At 43.1% G+C, this 16,252-nt stretch overlaps 1 protein-coding gene across 1 annotated transcript; it reads left to right on the top strand.

Annotated features, from left to right (window-relative positions):
* Window positions 1–1,234: 1,234 nt before the first annotated feature.
* ECHDC3 (enoyl-CoA hydratase domain containing 3) lies at window positions 1,235–13,222 on the top strand. Its single transcript, XM_074952827.1, has 5 exons — window positions 1,235–1,426; window positions 3,068–3,189; window positions 7,830–7,927; window positions 10,654–10,854; window positions 12,649–13,222. The coding sequence occupies exons 1-5, from the start codon at window positions 1,275–1,277 to the stop codon at window positions 12,979–12,981; spliced, it is 906 nt and encodes a 301-aa protein (XP_074808928.1). The 5' UTR covers window positions 1,235–1,274; the 3' UTR covers window positions 12,982–13,222.
* Window positions 13,223–16,252: the final 3,030 nt, after the last annotated feature.

Here is a 16,252-nt window from a genome sequence, read left to right as displayed (position 1 = left end):
TTAACATTTATTGAATCTACAGCTCACAGGAATGTTGTAACAATTAACGTCTTTGAGCTCTTTGGATGGAAGGAGCAATGATAAGTATTGTAATGAATTGGCTAGTGTACACATTGTACCAATGCAACCCATTGGGTCTGATCTGCTCAACTCAATGTCATAGGAGCAGTGAGGTTATTTGGCCTTTCCACACTCCTTAACTTGACTACCATCATTTTGCTCTTTCAAGTCTTATTCTTTTCATAAGTGACTCTTTATGGGATCCTGGTCTTTGGCTAGTGCATAGAAAACTGGGGGGCAGGACTTTTGATATTCTTCTATTCCCTATTCTGCTATCAAATCATGTGATCTTGAGAAAGCCACTGCATCTCTGTGCCTCAGTTTCCCACTCTGTACAAGGAGAATAAATAATCAGACTGCTGAGTAGCTGCCTCACAAGGTGGCTGTGAGTCTTAATTAAGATTTTTCAACTTCCTTCAGAACTTCAGCTAGATGGTGCTAGAGACAGACAATATATCACTCCAACCTGCAAATTAAGACAATTTTTTCAGAAATTAGTATTTCTTCCCACTGTTTCAGGATGATCGGCATCAGCCCCCAAACCGATCGTTGCCCATTATCAAAAGGCCATTTAAGACAATTTACTGACGCAGACTTAGATCTAAATCCCCAGCTCCCATAAAATCAGAATGTCACAGATCCAGGCAGTTTTCCTGAGGGTATAAAGAACCGCAGAACTCTATTCAAAAGAGGGAAGAGTAATTCATCCTGCATGAATGCTGCCCTCCTAGGAAGAGTGACCTGAACAACATCCTCCCAGATACGTTAAGCATCTGCAAACAAATGGTACCAAATCCTGTACTGGGCATATTAAGAAGGTCACTGCTGCTTTGGGAGCCTACATAACAGCACCACACCAGTGGCTGGGGCTGGAGACATTAGGTCCAGTTCACCATTGTCCTGCTCTAATGCATTGTCACGTACACCTGTGCAAAATGAGTGCTGCCAAGTGAGAATGGCAATGTCTTTGCACTGAGGGGCAGGCAGGCCAAGGCGGCATCAGGCTGTGTGTGCCTGGAGAGCAGAGGCGAGCACACTAGCACCCAGCTCTCTGTGCAGGCAGAGGGAGCAGATTGCTGTGGGTGACCGGGTGGAGGCAGAGCAGCATTTCCCCCGTTTCCCTGCAGAGCCCTGCCAGCCTAGGGGTCAGCAGAGAGCCAGAAAGGCTCCAGCAATTGCACAGCAACTCCTCCCACTCCTTCCCCAAAGAAGCAATGGCTGCGAGCCTGAGACTATGGAGGCTGAAGCCCTCCCGGATCCTCCGCTGCCGCGTTGCCTCTGGGTTCAGCAGCGGCGCCACCGCTGGATCGGGGCAGCAGCCACAGCTGGAGAAACTCACCAGCACGCGGCAGCTGGATGGCATCAGGTGAGGCTACGCTGCGCCCGTGTGAGCGGCTGAGCAAAAGGTCACACAGAACCGACCAGCGCTGGGACTCAGAGTAGTCCCCACTCTGCTCAGCACTTCTAAATTTTCCTTGTGGTATATAAAATCCTTGTAGTATATAAAACTGCCCACGGTGGGAATGGTGCTGTCTGACCTATGAAGAGCCGGGAGCTTCCCTGCCACAGAGATTTACCAATCTAAATCAGTGTTTCTCAAATGAGGCCACCAGGGGCTTTTCTTGAGGCCACAACCTCCTGCGCTGTGATGCAGGGGGGAAGTGGCAAAGTAGTGGCCCCTCCCTGGTGCTTTTGGATGCACCACCTTTGTGTTGGTTGCTGGATCTTCCAGCAGGTGTTGGGCCCTGCCCCCCTCCAGAGACACCTGGAGGAGCAGCTGGTGAGTTCCTCACCTTCCCAGGTGTGGTGGGACTCAGACTTTGGGCTTCAGCCCTGGTGTGTTGGGGTGGCAGGCTCTGGCCACGGGGCTTCAGGCTCCAGCCCCCTGCTGCCTCCCCTGGCCACCCACCCACCTACCAGCCCCATTGCCCCAACCCCAGCTGCCTCCCCCGACCCCCATCCAGGATTTAATTTTTCCCAGGCTTGCCAGGGCTGAGTAAGTCTGCTGTGAAAAGTGATACTTGTATGTTTGTTAATATCACTTTTCACAACAGACTTAGGAACTAGCACTAAATATATTACAATAATTTGGACATGTGTATGTGCATATTTATTTGTTTTTCCTAAAGCTAACCAAATATTATAGGAAAAAATATGAGAGCGGCCATCAGCAAGAGTTGGTGGCCGCACTCTGAGGCTACCAAAAAATTTGTCCTGAGAACCCCTAGGCTAGATCCTGCAGTTGCTTCTGTATGGATGAAACCCTGTGCCTGCTTGGAGCCACATTGCCCAAGGCTCCCACGCTCATTCCCATCAAATGTAGTCCTGTTGACCTAAATGGGATTATTCACAGTCACAAGTGTTATGCCTGGTCTTAAGTGTGTGCTGGATTGGGCCCTAAACAGCCACAGTGAGTTACAGGACATAACTGTGCCTTCTTAGTCCCACAAAGTGTGTGGCTTGGAATTTTGAAATTAAATTTTGTATTTATTTTGGGGGGGAGGGGCTCCTGCCTTCACTTTATGAAATTGTCATGCTCTTACCCTTTGCCACCATGGGAGAGAAGCGATAATAGAACAAACATGACTTCTGTCTGTTCCCAAGAGGTGGCCTCCCGAGGATCTAATGATGAACACATCTGGTATGTATAAGTAAGCTGTGTAGCCAGTCCATATCTGATACAGAGGAACACAGCAGCCTCCATCAGGGAACAAAGTTGTCAAGAAATGCTTCCTAGTAGCAAGTTTAAAACCAGATTCAGCTGTAAATTCTTCAGTACAGGGACAGTCTTTTTGTTACATGATTGTACAGTGCCTAGCACAATGGGGTCTTGAGTACTGACGAGGTCTCTTGCCTCTACTGCAATACACATAAATTATATTAAATAAAATAACAAATTTCAAGTGCCCGTCCTTATGTGGACCAAAGCTTTGATTCCAGAAACAGTGGCAGAGGTTCTATTTTGTTTGACTGGATCATGACCAGTTTGTTATTAAAATCTTTACAGACACATTATGTTGAATAACCCGAAGAAAAGAAATGCTCTGTCACTCTCTATGCTGAAGTGTCTCCGCGATGATATTCTGCATGATATCAAAAGCAAGGCTCTCAGAGTCATCATCATTTCAGGTATTTCCTTGATCTCAGGGGGAAAAAAAAGGTTGGAAAAAAAGATGGGTCAACTGCCATGTTCTACAATGCCATATACATAGTGGTGGTTTGGACAGTGTTAGAGATGGGCAAATAATGGATGTTTTGGTTCTCTGGCAGTTCCAAATTTGCAGAGTCAGGGCCATTGTTTACCCAGCTGTAAAATTGGAATAATAATACTTACCCAAACTTTGTTAAGTGTTTTAGATGAATGTTGTTACAGATCTGAGGATCCTGCAAAGACTTACATATAGGTAGGGCATCTATTTTTCAGGGCTTATTAATTTCATTTTTAGGGGGCTATTTTTAGCTATTTTTAAATGTTAGGTAGCTGTAGATGGAACAGCCTTCCAGGGGAGCAGTGTGGGCAACAAATCTAACTTGTTTCAAGACTGAGCTTGATAAGTTTATGAAGGGCCTGGTATGATGAGGGTAGATAGCCCATATCTCCAACGGCTGGTGATGGGACACTAGTTGGGGAGGGCTTTGAGTTACTACAGAGAATTCTTTCCCAGGTTTTTGACTAGTGGGTCTCACCCACGTGCTGAGGGTCTAACTGATCACCACATTTGGAGTCAGAAGGAATTTTTTCCCGAGGACAGATTGGCAGAGACCCCGGGGGGTTTTCACCTTCCTCTGCAGCGTGGGTCACAGGTCACGTACTGGTTTCAACGAGAGTAAATGGTGGATTCTCTGTAACTTTTAGTTCTCAAATCTTGATTTAAAGACTTCAGTAACTCACCCAGAGGTTATTGGCTTATTACAGGAACAGGTGGGTGATATTCTGTGGCCTGGAGGTCAGACTACATGATCATGATGGTCCCTTCTGGCCTTAAAATCAATGAGTCCAAAAATCAGGGATGTTGGAGCTTTCTCTTTGTATACTGTAATGAGCAATCTCTTCATAATGTTCCCTGGTGTACATCAACCTAGCACTGTTTCAAACCACACTATGCTAAAGCACACTAAGGAACCTTTCATGCCCACCAGCAGGGTCTGCACAGACCAGTTAATGCATAACTATTTAGTGTGCTTTAGAAATCACCCTGTCATACTCTGCATTACTGCTCTGTGCAGATGAGCCCTTAGATACAAGTAACCATTTCCAGAGTTTATTTGATAAACACTGTTTTTTTTAATTTTATTTATATCGTGTTTTATTGGTCAAGACCTAAAATCCAAAGTCCCACATATATGCTTAATTTTACACACTATGAAAAATACCTTCAGTGTGACCTGAGAGAGTACTACCTACCCACGCTGTGTGAAGCTAAGCGTATGCATAAGTCCATGCAGGGTCTGACCCTACTTTATAAGTACAATAATAAGTACTGATGATAGTAATAACTAAACTTTTCTTCACTCAGTGAAAATACAAATCTACACAAGTGACAAACACTGCAGGAACCCTGTTGTGAGCTGCAGCGTTTTGGACCGTTACTGCAGTATATTTTTAGGGGTTCATAAGTCCAATTGTTACTTTTCTTTTCTTTTCAAAATCAATTTTATATATAGGGATTTTTTTAACAGAATAAAACCTAGGTTACAATGACCATCGAGTTAAAGAAAATTCCTTTTTTTTTTTAAGGGTTTACTGTTAAGAGGTGTTGAGCTCCCACAACTCCCACTGATTTCAGCGGCAATTCCACAGGCTCATGTGCTTAATGTTGAGGTTGTGATCAATGTCACAACATGTTGTGCAGAAGTTCAGTGGGTAGGACACAATATTGGGACTCAGGAGATGTGGATTCAATTCCCAGCTCTATTACTAGCTGCCTTTGTACTCTTCTGCAAGTCTCCAAACTTCACCGTCCCTCAGTTTCCCTATTTGTAAAAGGAAAGATGACAAGCATTGTAAAGATCAAAAGGTGACCAGCATTATATAAGAGCCAAGTGTTATTATGTCCCTTCTTCCTTCTAGATACTCATATAACCCCTATCACTATAGGTAACGTTGATGGGCATGGTATAAGAACTTGAATAAAACAGTAATATCTGAGAACTTCCAGAGTATATAAAATAGAAAAAACAATAAACAATCTTTTTTCTTTCCTGGCCTGTAGGAGAAATAGCTTGATTAGTTTATAATTCTTTTTAATTTTGTGTGAATGAGAGTGAGAGTTGGATTATTTGTATATCTCTGTGGGTGAAAGGTTTATTGAGGGAAAGGTAGGTCAGAGAAATTAGTTTTCAGTTAGCTTTGAAAGTCCATGGTACTTTTTAATCGCTTGCTGTAATGAGTTTCATCGTCTAGGTGCAGCCCCTGTGAAAATTCTGGCTCCTGTGCACTCATGAGCTCCCCTGGGATGCTCCACAGAACAGAGGGTGAAACAAACGGGAAAAGTGACCATTTTTTTGAACTTTTGTACTAATTTTTCAAAAGTAAAAAAAAGTAAAAATTTTGTGAAATATTCAACATTTTTACTTCGGGTTTTTTTTTTTTTTTTTTGCTTTGTTTTAAATGAGAACTTTCAACCAGCTCTACTCCAGTTTCATTGTTCTAGTGGAATGCAGCTGATAAGGAGGAGGAAGTGATCTCGGGCACGTTAAGGCCAAATCCTATGGGATGGTTTTTCATGACCTAGCAGTAGAGTGGCACATGGGCTATTGTGTTTTGTATAAATTGGAGCTTTTTAAGGGCGTGTGTGTGGCTTTTTCCCCAGAAATAATTAGTTACAACAATCTGGCACAGAGGAAACTATTGCATGGCCAGGGCTGTGTCTGTCTGCTGGGATGGAACACAGTCTTTGCAGTTGGACATGGATGTTTTTTGGTGCCTGGCTACATAAGTATCCATTAGCAATAAGGAGCTTTAAAGAACCCCAAAACTGCCAACCAACTTATCCTGAGGGCAAATGCCCTTGATAGAGAGGATACTTCCTTCTTCCTACCACTATTACTTTGCTGTGGCCTGGATTCAGCATTCATCTAGGTTCAGATTTCTGGTAGGCATTGAGAGAGCTGGGGGATGGTACTGTTTGTGTTTGACATAAAGCAGATGTATAGCTGGGTGTATTCTGCATTCATCTAGGTTCAGATTTCTAGTAGGCATTGAGAGAGCTGGGGGATGGTACTGTTTGTGTTTGACATAAAGCAGACGTATAGCTGGGTGTATTCTGCATACTGCTGGCAATTCAGTCTGTGCTGTCACACCAGCCTTCCCGACAGCATCATATAGTTAAAGGATCATGGGTAGAGAGGGGAGAGAAGAGAGAGAGGACTTAGCCATGTAGGATTCCACAGATGAGAGCTTTGGAGGTGGAGCAACCATTGCCCACAACCACCATCAGAGAGGAAAGACAGTTCTTGTCTGTTGCCCTCCTGAACAACCTGGCACCAAAATCCTGATCTTTATTTAGCGTGGGTGAAATATTAACCAGAGGCTGTTGAGAGCTGTGTAAACAGGAGAGAACTGTGTCAATCAGCCTAAGAACAGAGCAACGCCCCACCATACTGGGTAGGAGCTGTTGTTTAAGTTGCACTGAATAACTATTTTGTTGTGTTTTCTGAGAAGCTGGGCTGAGCCCCGTAAAACCCCATCACTTCTTATTGACTGAGGTAGGAAACTCTGCTAAATACAGGGGGTCAAATACTCTCCCCCAGCACCCCCAGAAAAGCCAACAGGATGAAGGAAAGAATTTCAAAAATTCTTTGGGTGTGACCTCACTTTATTTTTGAGGGGCTGCAGCCTCCTGACTCCACAGAGCTTGAGGATCTTTCGAGATATATGGTACTATCCTCGCAGGTCACAGGGCATTCACGCAGAGAGCCAGCCCCACTATGCTTTTCCCTTGCCTCCCGCCCTGCCCAGCCCCCCTCCCTCAGGAGCAGTGCATTTGGTATACCACCTTCTCTCTGAGCTGAGGAGAGGGTGTCACTACTGCAAGGAGCAGCACTAACTCCCCTCTGGATTTCTCCTAGGAGACCTGAGTTGCTAGGGAGCATTTCACACAGCAGTAAGATTAATGAGGTGAACATGTGGCCTGTTGTGATTTGTCACGATGCAGGTACCTCCTGCCTTGAACCAATCCGTAGTTTCAGTAGCAGTTTAAGAGATCCCTTTTATGGCTTGTATATCAATTTAAGATTATAAGGTGCCTTAGATGACTTTGGGATGAAATATATTTGAGCTATGTGCATTCTTATGTGTAAATTCTTATTATGTCTGCCATTTTGTGCCTCTCCTAGATGACCAGTTGTCATGTCTTGCACTAAGTTACACAAGAGGTGCTTAGTAGCAAGTGATGTGAGATCACTGGTTGCATTTCACTGGGTGCCTACAATGGAAGGCAAAGTAGAAGCTGAAAATGAAAGCTCATGGGTTTCTTCTGCAGATGTGTCCTTACAATGCCTGTTAGAGTCACTGGGGTTTATGTGATTAAATGCTGTACAGCAGTCTGTATCTTGATCTACAGCAGTTGAAATCTTGATCTAAAAAAACAGAAGCCAACATTTTATGATGTTTTTGCAAAGTACCCTCCTCCCCTATTTTTAGGGTCTCTCTACTTCTGCCATATAGGACTTACTACATTCTGAATTGTCACCAGCCCAAGATGCTAGATTCATTCAGATCAGCAATGTTAAAAGTTTTTTTCTTCATTTTATTGAATGCTTTGCAGCGGAAGGACCTGTATTTTCAGCTGGCCATGATTTAAAAGAATTGTCCAGTGAACAGGACATGAAGCACCATATTGAAGTATTTGATACCTGTGCTGAGGTAAGCCAGGGTGCTAGTTTTGCATTAATGCTAATAATGCATTTCAGTGAATCCACTATTAAAGTGCAGAGCTGAATGGGGCAATGAAACAAGTTTAAGAAGGGAAAGAATGTGGTGGTCCTGTGGTTAGAGCAGAGCTTGGCCCTCTGGACTCCTGACTCCACTTCTTGACTCTGCCACTGATTTACTGTCTGATCTTGGACACGTTATTTTCTCTCATCATTTCTCCATATGCAAACAGAAGTGTAAGGATTATGCATGATTAAAGGCTTGTATCTGCAATATGCAAATACTCGAAACTAGGTATAAATTGTTGCATGTTCCTTTAAATCTTTTTAACATTTGATCCATGTATCATCACTGCATGAGTCTTGCAGTCTGCACAAATATGGATCAATTCGTTACGTTTCATAGGCATAATACTCCTAACCTACCTTGCATCAATTAGGAGCTGTTGTCCTATTCCAAAACCTAGTTGGTCAACTGGAACCAATAGGGACACATGGTTAATTTACTGATATTTGTTAAAAGCTCTGAGAACGTCATGAGAAAGTTGCTATGTAAGTGCCAGGTACCATTAGACATATTGATAACACCCATGGATTTGCCTTTTTTCTTTATTTTAATACTAGTTTTATAGTATTAGTAAGATAAATGTTTAATTCAAAGTCAATTTTTTGCTCTTTTCAGTTGAAGACAGGGGTGGCTTTAGGGTGGGTTCATGGGTTTAGTTGCACCCACAGAAATCATTAAACCAAGGGTGCAAAACCAGGAAAACATGATGGAGAGGCAGCCAGGCCGAACCTGAGTGGCACTGTGATCCTATGTGCAAGATTGCAAACACCCAGAGCGGGGAGCCAGCCCCAGGGCCGCAGGACAGGAGCTGCTGCTTCAGGGTGAGTGAGGGGATGGGCTCGTTCTCCAGCCCCTGCCTCTCAGGGCCTCCCCTCAGCACCAGGCTGGGATTAAAGTTGAAGTGCTAGGAAAAAGGGGGCTGCTGCGGATGGGCAGTGCCCCCTCAGCAGTTTAATATAGTACACCTATTGAATCAGGGCTGGCTACATCTACCCCTGGTTGAAGATAGTCATGTATTATTCACACAGGCTTATGCCTAACCCCCATCTGAGCAATGTCCTGCCATGCTGACCACAGGCAATTGAGCAAACAGCCATTGGTTCATGGAAAAGCTGAAGAAACACAAAATCTTTTCTACTGTCATATAGAGTGGAATCAAGAGTTTGGTGTTAAAGTGGAGAAACTTGCAAAGAAAATTAAACTGTCCTGTGGGTATAATTAATACCGTGAACGTGTGCAGGATTTCAGTTATCGGCAGTTCCCGCTGTAATCAGCGGGCAGATTGGAATAGAATGGCTCAGATACTTCATTCTTTGGGGTTCCTGATGTAGCAAACTAGGCTTTGAGTTAAGAAAGAAAAATATAGGAGGATTAGCAGACTATTTGTAGTGTAAAAAGTTAAGTCAGTGTATAAGTCTTATACAGGATCAGGGCCTTAGCATATGACAAGTGTAATAATTACAAATAATGCACCATACTTCACATAAATATTTCTGGAACCATGAAAATGATAAAGAAAGTTCAAGAGGAAATGAAATGCCAGGGACTAAAATAAATATGATCTTTTTTTCTAACAGGAATATCTTGCACTTCTATAGCCCCTTCTATCTGAGGATCTTAAAGAGATTTAAAAGCACTAATCAAACCTCACTTTACCCCTATGTGGCAGGGAAGTCTGATTGGTAAATAACCACATCTTTTCATGTGGAGAAACTAAGGAAGTCAAGTGACATACTCTGTTCACTAGACCACACTGCATTGGGTGTTGGACTAGGGGCTCAGGAAATACTGCTTTTAGTCCTGGCTCTGCCAGTGGCCTGCTGCATGCCCTTGGGCAGATCACTTAATCTCTGCCTCAGTTTTTCCATCTGTAAAATGAGGATAATACTGACTTCCTTTGGAACACACTTTGAAATCTACTGATGAAAAGTACTGTTTAGAAGCTAGGTATTATTATCCCACACAAAACGGATACATCTTGGAGTAGAAACTAGCTCTCCTGACTTGTTTAAACACAACAAAACAAATACGATAATTTTTTTGTAAAGGATGTTTTGAAGAAAGTAGTTGCAGATGTGATTACTGTACACAAACGGATTCCTTGCCTGGTTCCATTTCTCAAGAAGTGCTGAACACTAGTTTTTAAACAATAGCACAAGAACTGAGATAAAGGCAGAGCTCATGCAAAACTGAATTTGGAGATTTCAGCCAAGGAGTGTAAAATATGATTTAGCAGAAGTGATTTCCCCCCACAAGAAGAGAGTGAAGAAACCAGCTGAAATTTGTCATCTGGTCACAATGTGCTGATGTGAGTGGTTTATCTAGGTAATCATGATAACACTTAACAGGTAAATAGCACTTTTTATCTGCAGAGCTCAAACATGGGTAAGTATCATTATACAGACCGAAATGGAGACAGAAGTTAAGCAACTTGCCAGGTGATCAGTACCACAGAAGTGTCCTGGCCCCCAGCACTGTGTAATACTCTCTGGGGGTAGGGACTGTCTTTTATTGGGACACTGTGCTACCATATTAAAGATAATCAATTAAGATTATTGTATCTGTAATAACATCTTCAAGTCATGGATTATGGGAACATGTTGCACCTATGCATCCGTGACCTGCTGACCACTTCCTTTTTGCATATACAGGTCATGACTCTGCTCCAAAAACTCCCCGTACCAGTGATTGCCCAGGTAAATGGTTTGGCTACGGCAGCAGGCTGCCAGCTGGTGGCGAGCTGTGACATTGCAGTAGCGAGTGAGAAATCCCAGTTTGCTACACCCGGAGTCAACGTTGGGCTGTTCTGCTCCACACCAGCTGTGGCCATGGGGAGAGCCCTTTCTAGAAAGGTAGGCGGTGTTCAAGAGAGACCTGTTCTCTCTGGGTTCCTGAAAGTAGACCCCATATTTACATGCTCTAGCTCTGATCCATGCACCTCCCTCACTCGGCACTTTGTTGTGCAAAACATTCTGAAAGCAACTTCAGAGAAAAAAAAAAAAAAAAAAAAAACACCCACCACTAGTCTGAGGGGGGGCTGGGAAGTCCAAGAATAGTGTAGACGTGACCTGTATTCCAGGACAGCAGCTCTGCTACCTCCCTGATCCCAAGCAGTGGGTCCTCACAGCAACAGCAGATCAGCACAGGAGTTCTACTCCCTCCCGCCAGTAAATTCTTCCCTTTAGACAATGATGCTTTCCCCCTGCTGAGAGACCCCTCCAAGTGCAGGATACCAGTCCCATTAGGTATCCATTCCTGCCAAGCACTGACATTTCAATGCCAGCATGATCTGCTTAGCTCTGTTTTAAATAACATCTATGACCTTCCTTTATCTCCTCCTCATTTCTTTCCTACTGACGAGTATGGGCCTCACTCACTGCATAAGGAATACAATTCACTTCACAAAGCCTTGTTTGAGACGTGCAACCTCAGGTCCCAGTCCTCATACAGTACTGGATCCATCTGGGCAGAAGCTTTTGTCCTCGCTATGTCAGTGGGGCTCTGCCCAAGTGCAAGGGTCCTCCTATGCAGGTCAGATTTCAGGAAAGGGACCTTAACTGTTAACTTCCTGGCTCTGATACCATCTTGAAATCTGTTGAGTGAGTTAGAATGGTTTGATACTACAGCTGCTCCTGGATCATCCCTCCAATATTTCTGATTGTACAATTCCGTGTTTAAAAAAATACAATGCCACATATTTTAAATCAAAGAATATCAGGGTTGGAAGGGACTTCAGGAGGTCACCTAGTCCAACCACACCTGCTCAAAGCAGGACCAATCCCCAGTTTTTGCCCCAGAGCCCCTAAATGGCCTCCTCAGGGGTTGAACTCACAACCCTGGGTTTAGCAGGCCAATGCTCAAACCTCTGAGCTATCCCTCCCCCAAAATGTACAAGTGCTCCCATATCAGATTAGAAAGCACCATTGTTGCAACTGTTAGGACTTCTGGTTTTACATCTTATCAAATGAAATGTGTCCGAGATGCTTGTATTTGTAGCTACTGAAGCAAAGACAACAACAAGGGTACTTAGACCTCATGATTCTGGATATCAGCTGATTGCCTCTAAGGTCAGCAAGGCATTTTTCTCCCCATATTTAGCACTGTACAATTAGCCAAGTACATTATGGATTTTTTCCCCTCTCAAATAAAGCATCAGACACAGATCACTGCAGGAAGCAGAATACAGAAATAGATGTAGCAGTGATCTAACTTGAGCATCAGGGAGTCTAATTAAAAACCACACAGAAAACTAAAACTAAGGCCAACATTTTCAGAAACTACCCACTGATTTGGCATGCCTTCATTTTTATTCTATTTTATATTTAGTGTGCTCAATTTAAAGCACAAAGGTGGGCCTCCGTTTTAGAAAATGCTGAGCACCCACCCCTCTCCTTGGCTTCAGTTGGAATCATGGGGGTTCAGTACTTCTCGGTATCAGGATCATGTGACTCAGGTTGGCACCTACATCTGTGGGCACTTCTGAAACATTTTTGCCCCTGGACTCAACCCTCCTCCCATTGAAGCTCATGAGAATTTTGCTAGCGACTTCAGGGTGAACAAGATTGGGCCTTATGTCTCCATTTTAATTGCTGACGTAAACCAAAGCAAGTTGAACTGGCTCAGTAGGATTTATTTTTTCTGTCCAGGTTGCATTAGAGATGCTGTTCACAGGAGAGCCTATTTCTGCCCACAGTGCTTTGCTGCATGGACTTCTCAGCAGGGTGGTACCAGAAGACAAGCTGGAAGAGGAGACCATGAAAATTGCACGCAAAATATGTGAAGCCAGCCGGTCTGTTGTGGCACTGGGGAAAGCCACCTTTTACAGACAGATGGCACTGGACCTTGATGCTGCCTACAGAATGACCTCCCAGGTCATGGTGGACAATCTGACCCTGAAGGATGGGCACGAAGGAATAGAGGCCTTTTTTCAGAAACGCAAACCTACCTGGTCACATGACGTGAACACAGCTTGCAAATGAGTACACTCAGGCTTAGCTAACTCACACCAGTGTCTTCTCTGTGAAAGTCCCAGGGACTGTATTTTTGGTATTGCTAAAAACGATTTCACTTCTGTATGGTGTAGCTGATGGCCACTGGCAATGATAAGGAAGGTAATGGCGAGGAGGAAGATAATGGCTAATATTTCAGGTTGTTCTTCAAGGGATGCCAACAATCATATTACAAGGTTTCTGAGGACACAATAAAATGAAGTAAATCAAACCAACCTTGTCAGAAACTCAGACTTATGTCAGAAGGGCTTAGTTCTATCTGGTGCTGTCGTCAATGTAACATATTCATGGCTACTTGGAACTTCACAAGAAACTTTGGGGAAAGAACTTGGATCCTCCTGTTCCGAAAACATAGGCCCCCCTACTCCTTGAGCCAAGTGAGAATCTCCGTTTGTTGAGAACCTATAACACACAGCTACAGGATTTAGAGTCATCCTGGAGCAGGCAGTTGTGTGTGTATATATATATATATACACACACACACACACACACACTATAGTTAATTACAGCATGAATACGGTACAATTATGATAGAGACAGAAGCTTGCTAGAGTCCTTTCCCCTTATTAAAATGTGATTCTGAGCCATGGAAGTCATTAGTCTATTTCCTTCAGTTCATCTTCTAATGCCTTGTCTGCTCTAGTTTTAAATAAATATCACAGTGATGCAAATGACACCATTTGAGGTCATAAAATGACAATTTGCCCTAAAGTCCAGTGTCTGTGCAGCTTTTAAATGCAGGTCCAGCATTTTCACATGGCCAAAAAAAAGGCCTGATCTAGATTCATTTAAGTCAATGGGAATTTTGCCATTATTCCCTTGAGGCCAGGATTGGGCCCAGGGTGTTCAGTTTGGACTAAATTGATGTAAATTGGCATAGCACTGGTAAAAGTGACTGGAACTATATTGGTTTACACCAGCTGAGGATCTGGTCTTATGCCATTAAGAAGCAACAATATTGCCCAGCTATTGGACTATATGTCTTTGGCTCAGTATAGAGAGTGCATCTGAGCAATGTAGCAGGATGGCTGATGTTAGTCTGGTGGGTCCTGCACTTTTCTTGGCAGGGAGCTAACATGCCATCCTTTCCCCCTGCTCTTGGGTACCGAGGGCCCTACTAGCAGCTTGGGAAGGTGGTAGAGGAGGGAAGCAGGGGAGGGGGTCTAGGTTTGCTCCTCACTTTGAGTCCCAGCCCCTCTCAACCCCTGTGGGTTTCTTACCATCATCCCCCTTCAGTGGGGTTACCCTCAGTCCTTAAATGCTGCAGGGAAGGGAGTCCCCATTACTTCAGTATTCAGGTATTCCAAATCTCTCAACACCTCTCCAAGCTCCAGGGGTGAGGGTTTCCTTCTTCTGTCTGCCTAAAGCAAGGGATTTTATTAGGCTCCTAACAGGGCCTTGATTGACTGCAGGTGCTCCAATTAACCTGCAGCCAACTTCCCTAGTCTACAGGGAACCACACCTTAATTAGCCTTCAGCTTATATATTTCCCCTCTATCACTCTCCTATTCTTCCCTGGCCCTTCTGTATCACAGCAAAGATACTTTGTTCCCAATAGTGAAGTTCTATGCTACTTTGTTTGCTTTCCCAGGTTTTGCATAGTCAATTAATGCAGTTGCTAAATCTCATGGATTTCTTTCTTCCAAATGTTGGGATGGAGAATGCTATCCCTTCTCTCCTTTTTTCCCCCATCTGTAAATATTTGGCAATGTGTGCCCCATTTTTCACATACATTGATTTGCTAAATTTACTATATTTAGCTCTCCTATTCCCCTTATAGTTTATAGTTCATTTGTATCAGGAGCATGATTTTCCATGCATAATGCATTTTCCAATAGCTATATGTGGTCATTTCTTTTAGGTCTTTCTTTTCTCTTCATTCTTTTGTACACAGTTCAAGCCTGTTGACATGAGGCATTTTTGGGGTTCTTCTAACCTCCCCACCACTACCACCATGTTGTCCACTGAATTCCTAGCATTCTGCATATATTTGTTCAGAGTTTTCATCTTCCCTGTTTCCTATAACTTTTGCCAAATGCTTAAGTTCAATAACTTCAATCTTAATGCTACAGGCACTTCACCAGCAGCTATCTGCGTTATACACAATAGTGTTGCGATGATGGCACCACATACAATGCATAATGTATGAGCTTGGATTGCGTCTAGCTTCGTTAAGATTGTTTGCGATGCTGAACTAAATGCTTGGCATTGGTACTCAGTATTTGGTCTTATTAATGTTCTATAATGCATTACCATTGCTTTCTTTTGTGCTCCTCGGGTGGGTCCAGAAATACTTTTAAATAAGTTGAGTTTACCTTTACATTTATCAACATTATTTTCAATGGGATGCTTCCATGTTAGTTTCCTATCAAATGTCACACTCAGGAATTTATAGCTTTTAACTATACCTATTTGCTGTCCATACAGAGACAATTAATCTTTTTAATTTACTTTTTAAGTGAATATCATTCCTTTCATTTTCAGAATTTAAAATGGAAAGCCCCACATTTCCCCATTCGGCATTTTTCTTATGTGCTTCATTAATTTGTTTCTCACCTATTTCTTGGTTTCAGTTTTTAGCTCATATGACATGATCATCTGAAAACCAGGACGTGTCTATTCCTGCACTCATCCTTTTTGGGGAGATTGTTTATGGTTACATTGAGTACGATACAGCTGATAACACTCCTCTGCGGACTACCATTTGTGACTCTGACCTGCATAGTTCTTTTACTTAAGAAATCCTTTATCCACCTACATATTTTTTCTTTTATGCCAATGGATGATATTGTATGCAATAAGCCCTCTCCATAACGTGTCATATGCTTTTTCAATATCTAGGAAAGCTACTATCATTTACTCTTTTTCCTCAGACTTTTTTGTGCCTCCATCTCTACTCTTACTTTGTGATCAAATGGACTCCTCCCGCTCCTGAACCCAGTTTGCACGTTGTCTATAAGTCCTTTTTTTCTAGATATGTTGTTAATTGTTCATTCGTTATTGCCATGGCTTTAACCATACATGATGTAAGGGCAATTGGCCTGTACATATCAGGTCTTTTTCGCCGCTTTCCTGGTTTCCATGCTGGGACTGCAACCCCATGTTTCATCTCCATTGGTAGCTCACCTGTTCCCCACACACTGTTGGATAGTTTGAGTGGTATTTTCAGACTTCCTTCATCCAGGTGTTTTAGCATTTCATTCCATATACCATCCTTGCCTTGTGCGGAGTTTTTGCTTTT

The sequence above is a fragment of the Natator depressus genome, chromosome 1 (genome assembly GCF_965152275.1).
Source record: "Natator depressus isolate rNatDep1 chromosome 1, rNatDep2.hap1, whole genome shotgun sequence".
NCBI classification, from domain to species: domain Eukaryota; kingdom Metazoa; phylum Chordata; order Testudines; family Cheloniidae; genus Natator; species Natator depressus.
This window is presented reverse-complemented; position numbering and strand designations above follow the sequence as displayed.

What these genes read in the sequence shown, in the direction of transcription:
- ECHDC3 (XM_074952827.1), top strand. Translation starts at nt 1,275, where the DNA reads ATGGCTGCGAGCCTGAGACTATGGAGGCTGAAGCCCTCCCGGATCCTC. An exon ending in CAGAGTCATCATCATTTCAG is followed by an intron (nt 3,190 to 7,829) that starts GTATTTCCTTGA and finishes AATGCTTTGCAG; the next exon opens with CGGAAGGACCTGTATTTTCA. An exon ending in TATTTGATACCTGTGCTGAG is followed by an intron (nt 7,928 to 10,653) that starts GTAAGCCAGGGT and finishes TTGCATATACAG; the next exon opens with GTCATGACTCTGCTCCAAAA.